Below are 9843 nucleotides of genomic sequence, written 5' to 3' on the forward strand. Positions count from 1 at the left end.
CCCTGTTACACAGTTTTGCCTGGCCTCCTAGGCCATCCTTTGAAATCCAGGTGGAAGACCCCTTAACCGTTGCATTTTGCATGCCTGCAAACCCAGCATCATGTGGATAATGCCAAGATCGACCATCAGCTGAAGCAGTAGCCTAGCCCGCTTGGACCACAACTGTAGCAGCCTCTGAGTGCCTGGATGGCTAAGCATGGTGAAAGGAATCCTGGGGAAATGTTTACTTAACCCTGTGTGAGAAGGGTGCCCCAGAGCTTTCTTCTCAAAGCAAAATTCTTCAAATGAGTTTACACCTTACACTTTTGAGAAGGTGGGTTCTGGCCAACTCCTGAGAGTTCTTAAGCCATCTTTCCTATTGCCCCCTACAAAGTTACTTAGCTTCTTCTTTTTTTTTTTTTTTTTTTTTTTTTTGGTACTGGGGATTGAACTCCAGTCCTTGTGCTTGCGAGGCTGGTGGCGGAACCACTGAGCTAAATCCCTGGCCCATCTTTTTAATTGCTCTAATCTCTTCCACAACCATATCTTCCTTGGCTGCACCATTAAACAAACTTTTTCTGATCAAACTGCGGATTTTCTCCTCTGCTTTTTTCCCTGATACACACTGTGAATATGGTGACTCTTACTGATCATAATCTTTTCATTAGCTCCTGTGTCTGTTGTCTCTTTTGTTATCTGGGAGGCTGAGGTAGGTGGATTGCAAGTTTGAACCCAACCTGAACTACACAGCAAGTTTGAGACTAGCCTGACTACAGAGTGAGATTCTGCCTCAAAAAACAAAACAAAACAAAAACCATTACTTGCATTACATTTATGATAGTGAATACATAGAAACACCTTTACTTTTTATATAGGAGGTGTGTAAATGACATGTTTACTACATTTTTAAAATTTTTACATTAAAATTACTCTGGGAAATGCTGCCTAGTTTATCCTCTTGTGAAGATTCATATTAGCTTATCAAGAGGTCTTTGAATCCCGGAGTAAAGAGTCATATTGTTGGGCTGGGGACTTAGCTCAGTGGTACTGAGCCTGCCTTGCAAGCACAAGGTCCTGAGTTCGATCCCTGGAACGACCCCTGTCCCAAAAAGAGTCTTATTGTTTTCTAACATTTATTAAAGCAGGACTATTGTTTAAAGAAATAGTCTTTGGTATAGCTAAAGAGCTTGAAAGGAAATACAATAAGAAGATGATAGCAGCATTTATTTCTGGGTGCTAAGATTTTTTCCTTTTTTTGTATTTTCTGAAAAAGTTTCGCAGTAAATATTGATTTTATAATAAAAATATAATAAGGCTATCACATTTCGAAGTTGCATTTTTGAAGGAAAATGAAGACAGAGATCATTTAAGATGGAAGACAATTTAATTTTAACTTTGCTTTAGTAAACAGCATATTCTTCTTCACTGTCTTGGAGTCCAGTGAGCCTTGTAGTGGGCAGACTGAGTCTTCAGTGGACTGGCCCACCCACAAGAATGCTGAGAAAGGAAGACAGAAATGGTGAAATCTGAACTACTGTAGTCTACGTTCCTATATACTCTCTGCAGGGAGCTACTATATACCTGCAGGGAACAATGGATTTTTAGACACTTTCTTCTTTCAATATGAATTAAAATATTCCATACTGAAAAAAATGCTTTGATGACTTGAGAAAAGTTAAGAGTGTTTTCGTACACTTGGGATTAGAGGTAGTGGTAGAGATGTGCTCAGATAGTTTTTCTTCTTTCATTTTCAAAGTATCATTTTAGGGCCGGGGATTTAGCTCAGTGGTTCTGCCGCCTGCCTCGCAAGCACAAGGTCCCGAGTTTGGTCCCCGGTACCAAAAAAAAAAAAGTATCTTTTTAAAATGTGCTAATCAAACAATACAGTTTGTTGCAAAAGATTGGAAAGTGCTGACAGACAAGAAAAAAAATGAAAAACAACAATAATTCAATCTATTTACGATTACAAGGAGATAGTCAATGTCTAATACATCATTTAAATCCTGAGATGCTTTGCTTCTGTTTTAAATAACCACTTTACCAAGCTATATATCCTCTATAATAATCTGTAGTTTTCATGCAACAATATTTCTTAAATATCGCCACAGACCTACCCCACTAACATCAACATTTTGCCATGCAGTATATAGTACGGCAAGTACTGTATAGTAATCAGTATGAAGGCACAGTGCTTCAGCCAGTACATGACTGATGTACATTTAATTTGGCTCTATTTTTTCAATATTATAAACTGTCCTAAAAATCCCTTGTACAATTGAGCATGATGGTATAGACCTGTAATTCAAGCTACTGTGGAGGATGTGGCAGGAGAACTGCAAGTTTGAGACCCCTCCTGCACAATTTAGTAAGAACCTCTCTCAAAATAAAAATCGGCTGTAGATGTAGCTCAGGGTAAAGGTGCTGGATTCAGTCCAGTACTTGCAAAAATATTTAAAAATAATAAAAACAAAAAATTCCATATACTTGCATCTCTGAGATTTGTCAATGCCAGTAAACCCTGACGGTCACCTCCACTTCCTCCCTGGTGACACCTCAGGTAGTGAACTGCTGGCCTGGCCCTCGTTACAGCTGCAGGCAGTGGAGCGGAGGTGAGTACACAGGGTGCAGAAGGAGGCACAGAAGTTGTCTGCAACCTTCATTGTGAAATGCATTAATTAAAAATCAAGGAGTATTATTCAGAGTCTACTATCTGCCCAGCATTGAGTGCCCTTTCTGACTATAGACTTGTGTTCCTTTCTTGCTGCAACATTTTAAAAAAGTTAACTTTAAATATGTTTCTCTGTCTGATTATTTTGGATCTCTTCATCAAAGAAAGCAATTATGTGTCTCCTGTATCTATCATTTTTTTCTCTAATTTTACTTTCGCTGAAGTCTATCTCTATTTAACACTGTCTGCATTTTGTATCCTGTTTTCCATATCTTCTTTTATGTTTTTATCATTGTCTTGTCTCCTTTGCACTTCTTCATTTCTGTGGTGGCTTTTTTGTTGTTCATGCTTTTCTTGAGAAGAAGGAACAGGCCTGGTGAGCATACACCCAGTCTCTGTCACAGACTGTATCTTCCTGCTCACCCAGTGTCTCCGGCTAATGCCGGTGCTGTCAGCAGCGACCTCCAGCAGTATTTGCTGTGGAGAGCTGCTTTGTCCCATAACTGACCGAAGTGGGGTTATGGGGGTTCCAATCATTTCAGGTGAATGTGGGACAACTGACAGGGTCAACTAAGGCTTTGTGGCACTTGTGAAGCAGTCCAACTTCTCCCTTCTTCCCCTGCCCTTGAACCCTAAGGAGACCTCGAGCATCAAACTCCTGTTCCCTTGTCTGCTTCTCAGACATCTGGCCTATGACACACCCTTTCCTTCAGATGCACACCCCAGTCATCACTGGGTCCACTTCAAAGTCCACAGTTATCTGGGTGATGCTCGGTTCTCTCCAGTCTGGGTGGGGCTCAATTTAATTAAGTGACCCATGAACTACAAATTACTGCTCCTTATCTCTGCCCGTGCTAAACAATGATGGAGCAGGAAGAGGATTAACTAGCATAAACATTCCCAAGTGGAAAGAGGAAGCAGCCCTGGAATCCTGCTGTGCAGACCCTGATGCAGCCCAGATCCTGCTTTCCAGGAGGGGCTCCAGGTCCATTGTCTGCTGTCTGCAAGGTTCCTGTGACACATTAGTCTCTCTGTTTGCACCCGCAGCAAGCATTGCTCAGCGAACCCTCTTCAGGGTTCTTTGAAGCTGGTGTCCTCCTGGAAGGTCAAAGGTCTGCATACTCTTTACAATTGATAGGCCACTTAGTTCCAGTGTTAGGTTTCTTTGGAAATAAACTTATTTCAGAGTATTACTTGACTTCTAACCAGGGAATTTAGAAGCAATTTCAGTTTTTGAATACCGAAAGACCCCACATTTCTGTTCTCTATACCCTTCCATTTCTTCTTGCAAACTGGCCAATTATTCTCTGAGCTCATCTCTTCTGATACCTTTGTAGATCACTTTTGTAGATTCCCCCTACATGGACACTATCTATCTCCTACCATAGCACTGATCTACGAATTTGTAATTATTTGCATTTTTTTTCTGCCTTTCTAACAGCCAAGACAGAGACAGCCAGGTGTGATGGTGCATACCTGTAATCTCAGCACTTGGGCGACTGAGGCAGGAGGATTAGCATAAGCTTGAGGTCAGCCTGGGCTACACAGTGAGACTCTGTCTCAAAAAACCAAAACCCAAGACAAAAATACAGAGACAGAGACAGGCAAGTAGTTATCTTTTGGTAAATACTGATTGAATTGACAAAAATTGATCTATTTTGATTTCCTTAGGAATGCCTTTGGTTTCACATGATTTATATAAATAAATATTATGGTCAATTTTCCGGTACTTGAAAACAAAATCAATTATATATTTTCCATGTGTAGTTCCTTAGCCAAATGGAAAGAAAATTAGAAGTTGATGTTTTCTCTTCTTCCTTCAAACTCCCCCTTAACTACAAGTATACAGCTAGGTGGGGACCTTGGGAGTTTCTGCTCCCCCACCTCTCATGTCCCCTCTGTCCTCCAATGCCCTTGTCCTCCACTTGCTTACGTGAGACAACAGAGAGTCCCCATTAGGGACAGGTTGAGGAAAATAGCCACAATGGCTGCTGGAAACGTGGTATTCCTGAAGAGCTCATCCAGGTAAGCCCTGAAGTTGCTCAGCCAGGACTTCTGGTTTCCTGCAGAAAGAGCACAGAAATTCACTGTTGCGCTGCCCCCAGACGTTCAAGGGATATACACTGTTTCAAAAGAATATCTTCAATTGGGGATGTAGATCAGTGGCGCCATGCCCGCCTTGCAAGTGCAAAGTCCTGGGTTTGATCCCCAGTACCAGAAAAACAAACAACAAACAAAAGATATCTTCAGATTGACATCAACTAGGAACAATAATCTCGGCCCCAGATAGCTGAATGGTTGCAGTAAGTTTATGGAGTGCTTTGTGGAAGAAAGGCAAAAACTGATAACAAGTACATCTCAATGAAAATACTGTTGTCTGGAGGACACCTGGGAGTTGGTTCTTCAGGAAGCTGAAGAGTCACTGTTCTAGGGGAGAAAGAGAAGGCCACCAGCCCTAGGAGCAAAGCAAGAGGGCGCGATACCACTGGGAGGAGGAACTTGGGGGAAGTCTGTGTGTCCATCAGACTAAGGCCACACATGTTGAGTATTTTCTTTAGGAAATGGGGACACACAGAGAGGGTATCATGATTTTACCTCAAGGAAAGAGGTAGGGGAGAAGAATACTGTGTCTGCCATATATAGCTCAGAGGGTTCACCACTTGTCAGCATGATGCTTTCCAGCAGCAACCTGAGCAAAACGTGTGTGTACATTGGAAGCACAGCTTTGGGAGCCCTTAAGTCAGTGGTGGCGAACCTATGACACACAGCTGGCACACAGAACCCTCTCTGTCGACACGTGAGCCGAGTTGCCCTGGCAGCTAAGCATCATATAGCAGTTGTTTTTCCTAAACTAAAATCTCAGCGCTCAGGTTAATTGCAGTGTGGGCACTTTGCAATGAATAAGTGGGCTTGGAGTTGCGGTTTGGGTCCTTGTTTCCAAAAGGTCCACCATCACTGCCTTACATTGTAGATCAGTGAACCACCAGATTTACTTTACATTTCAAATCCTTTGTCTCGTCTTCCCTTATTCCCACTTTAAAACAAATTTAACTGTACCGTTGTTCTCTGGGAGTGTTTGTCAAATCCCATTAAAAGTTAGTATCTATGAGTTTGTCTGGCCATCTGTAGTAGAGGGTTTAGTGCATAGTAAGTGAGTTGATGCTTGGTAAACTAAACTGAACCAAACCAGTATATCTAAGCCTTCTTGTAAGCAGTATTCTAAACCATGAAGTCAGTTTTTCCTGACCTGAGACATGAATCTTCCGTTTTTCAAAGATAGGATCAATCATCCTAATAGCAAATACACCCCTCGAGCGTGGTTTCCATCCTGATTTGTCTTGCATTCCAAAGCCAAGTAAACGTGAAGGAGGGGAAGCTTCTGCCTCCAATAAGAAGCAAGTCAGTGAGCATAGCAGAAATGCAATGCAAAACAGCTTTAGGGGTTCCATGGCTTTTACTCTACCAAAGGGAGATTTCTTTGTCTTTGATTCTTTCCAGAGTAGCCTTATCTGAAAAATCAGAAAATGGTGGTTTAGTTCTTATTACCAAAGGTTTCTCAACTGTCACAAATATAAAAATCATTCACTGGCTTATATGGGTGAGTCCTGAACAGGGACAGTGTGCAGAGCCAAATGTATCTTTGTTTCCACTCCCACAACTTGTCCATTAGAAAAGGCCTATTAGCTTTATCTACCAAACAGATCTAGAATCCTGCCCCTTCTCACTACCTGCACAGCTAACCAACCTCATCTTTGTCCTTGCTTCCCTTCAGCCTCTTTTCCTGGGTATCAAGCGCTTATGATTTTTTTTTTTTTGGTTTTTTTGAGACAGGGTCTCACTATGTAGTTGAGACTGACCTGGAACTCACTACGTAGCCCAGGCTGGTCTCAAACTCACAGTGATCCTCCTGCCTCAGCCTCCCGAGTGCTGGGATTACAGGCGTGTGCCACCATGCCCGGCTTGTTTTGTTTTGCTTTTTATTGTTTTAAGTGCTTACTATTTTTAAATGAACAAATGATTAATTTTCCTAGGAAAAAGCTCAGGCCTCTTTTTCTTTGCCATTCCAGCAACCAGCTTCTGTAGCTGGCTATAGTAAAAGACGAGGGCTTTGAATGACTGTAGGGTCACCTACTGAACATGATCTGAGATTTAAATCTGACGGGTAGCTTTTAGAAAGGATTTCAGCTATTTTTAAAAAAAATTAATTTTAGTAGTACACTTTAGATATAAGCAATGATCTCATCGATCATAGGAAATTTGTACCTGTACATGATATATCCTGATTCTTCTCCCCCTCCATCCCGTCTCCTTCTTTCAGCTCGTCTCCTCTCCTGATTCACAAAGGCTTTGTTTTCATTTTTTTCATTGGTTGCCTTGATAAAAGAGATAATGCCATTTTCCTTTTGTGCTGCCTTGAATACTGTTTAAGACGTGCTGCCTGAAGTTTCTTGGCCATCTTACTATCACGAGGCAACACCCATGAGGAAAAGGCCGAGAAAATGGTGCATACTCTGGTTATAGCAGTTTCAAGCCACTCTACTGATATCTACACCTGCTCATGAGCCATTATACTTTGGTCTTTCTGTTAGGGTATTTATAATTGATACATCCATTTACTGTTTGATGGGGCTTAAAGAGACATAGCTGGTGGGATGCCACTTACCTGATAATTAACTGAGCACCAAGGCATTCAAAGAAACCATAGAATTGAGCCTTGTTATTTAGAGGGCAGAAGTCTTCAGAGTCTTCCCTTTAGGTTTCTACAGTTCTAGATAGAATTCTACCACTCTCTTTATGATGTCATCAAGTACACTTGACCCTCCCCCAAGTCTCCCTCTACTTGATACTAACATAGAGGTCATTTTTCTGTCCAGACATACACATCTATGTTGACACTGAAACGCATTATCTCTGTAGTTGTAACCTCTTAGGCTTGAAGAATTCCATGGTACTTTATTCACTACACTATATTTGCTGCACTATGCAACAGTGTATACACGGAATTTAATAGACGATAAAGGTGGCATTTCAAATCAGTAGGAGAAAAAGATTATTTAATATAATCATGGATGACTGGCTATTCATTGGACTTTGTAAGAAATGTGGCTATTCATTTGGATACACTGAAGTGAGAGCCCTTTGCTACAATCTGGGAAAAAGCTTAGTTCTATATGAAGCTGGGGGTGTAGCTCAGTGGTAGAGCACTTGTCTAGTGTGTTAGGCCTTGGTTTGATCACCAGCACGGCCAAAAAATTCCATTTGGATCAAGGACTAACAAAAAAATAAAACAATATAACTTTTGGTGTAAAATTTCAGTGAGTGTTTTTATAATCTTGGTGTAGAAAAACTGTTATGTAATAAAACCCAAAGCCATAAATAAAGACACATAAATTTATGACATAAAAATGTAAAGCTTTCATGCAGCAATGCACTGCTAAAAAGGTAAAAGGTTGACAAATTAAGTAATAAATTTCACAATATATATGACGGATATCAGATTAAGATTGTCAATATGTAAAGAACTCTTTATTTTTTATTAGTACTTGTTTGAAGTACCTAATGATTATATTTATCACTTATCGTGGGGGAGTCTGTATAGAACATAACACAGCTTAACTCTTTTTTTTTTTTTTTTTTGTACCGGGGATCAAACTTGGGTCCTTGTGCTTGCGAGGCATTCAGTGAAACCACTGAGCTAAATCTCCAGCCCTACAGCTTAATTCCTTTTTGTGAGGTTACCGGGGATCAAAATTAGGACCTAGTATTTGCGAGGCAGGTGCCACTGAGCTAAATCCCCGGCCTTAATTCTTATTTTTTTTTTTAATCTCCTTCCTCTCCCATCCCTCCCTGCACCTTCCAACTCTTGTTTCTATTTGCAAAAGCTCTATTTCCTTTTTTATTCTTCAGCTATCTTTCTTTGCTTCTTTCCCCTTCCCTCCTCCACCCTCCATCTCTTATTCCCCTTCCCATTCCAAAAAAAAAAAAATTGCCTTACTTATTATTATCTATCTTTCATTTTGCTTTTTATTCATACTTTGGGCTTCTCATCTAAGAGAATCCATGTGACATTTAAGCTTGTGTGCCTGATTTATTTCACTTAACATTATGGTCTCAAGCTGCATCCATTTTCCTACAAATGACTCATTTATCCTTCTTTATGAGTAGTACTCCATTGTGCATGAATATACTTTATTATAGAGGTTGCTTCCAAGATTTAGCTATTGTGAATTGTGCTTACATAAACATGGGTGTGCATATATCTCTGTAATGTGATGACTTTAACTCTTTTGAGAAGATAACTAGAAGGAGAATAGCTCCATTTTTTGAGGAATTTCTATACTAATCTCCATAGTGGTGGGACTAGTTTATAATCTCACCAACAGTGTGGAAGAGTTCCTTTTCCCTTGCAGTCTTGCCAGAATTTGTTATTATTTGATAGCTTGATGATAGCTATTCTTACTGAAGTAAGATAGAATCTCAGTGTTGTTTTAATTTGCATTTTTCTAATGGCCAGCAATGTCGAACATTTTTTCCGTGTATTTATTGGCCATGTGTACTTCTTCAAGAACTCTTTTTTTTTTTTTTTTTTGCAATGTTGGGAATGGAGTCCAGGGCCTTTTACATGCTAGGCAAGTGCTAGGCAAGTCCTTTACCACTAAGCTATGCCATGCAGCCCTAAAAAATTATTATGAACTAATTTTTTAAAAAATTCTCCATGGCCGGGTGTGGTGGTGCATGCCTGTAATCCCAGCACCCGGGAGGCTGAGGCAGGAGGATCGCTATGAGTTCAAGACCAGCCTGGGCTACATAGTGAGTTCCAGGTCAGTCTCAACTACATAGTGAGACCCTGTCTCAAAAAACTAAAAAAAAAAAAAAATTCTCCATGTAAGGAAAGCAAAAATTATAAATCTGTTGGGATTCTATCAGTGTCTTAGTTACTTTTATTGTGAGACAAAATACACGACACCTAAAGTGATGGTTTAAGGGAGCTGGGGATTTAGCTCAGTGGCACCTCGAAAACACAAGGTCCTAAATTCAATCCCTGGTATTGAAACAAACAAACAAACAAACAAACAAACAAAAAAAGAGTGCCTTAATTTGGCTATGTGTTAAGGAGATTCAGTCCATTGTTGGCTGGCTTCAAAGGCAGAAACACCATGTTGGAAGAGTGTGTCTGAGCAAAGTTCATGGAAGCC

General features: G+C 40.4%; 1 protein-coding gene across 1 annotated transcript; it reads right to left on the reverse strand.

Annotated features, from left to right (window-relative positions):
- Positions 1–1382: 1382 nt before the first annotated feature.
- Positions 1383–7380, reverse strand: Smim9 (small integral membrane protein 9). The gene is made up of 4 exons (XM_010625192.1): positions 7311–7380; positions 5895–6156; positions 4581–4710; positions 1383–1476 (listed from the first exon to the last, which is right to left on the reverse strand). Exons 1-4 carry the CDS (start codon positions 7335–7337, stop codon positions 1449–1451), a joined length of 447 nt encoding a protein of 148 aa, XP_010623494.1. The 5' UTR covers positions 7338–7380; the 3' UTR covers positions 1383–1448.
- Positions 7381–9843: the final 2463 nt, after the last annotated feature.

This window comes from Fukomys damarensis, unplaced genomic scaffold, assembly GCF_012274545.1.
Source record: "Fukomys damarensis isolate Sample0158 unplaced genomic scaffold, DMR_v1.0_HiC HiC_scaffold_39, whole genome shotgun sequence".
NCBI classification, from domain to species: domain Eukaryota; kingdom Metazoa; phylum Chordata; class Mammalia; order Rodentia; family Bathyergidae; genus Fukomys; species Fukomys damarensis.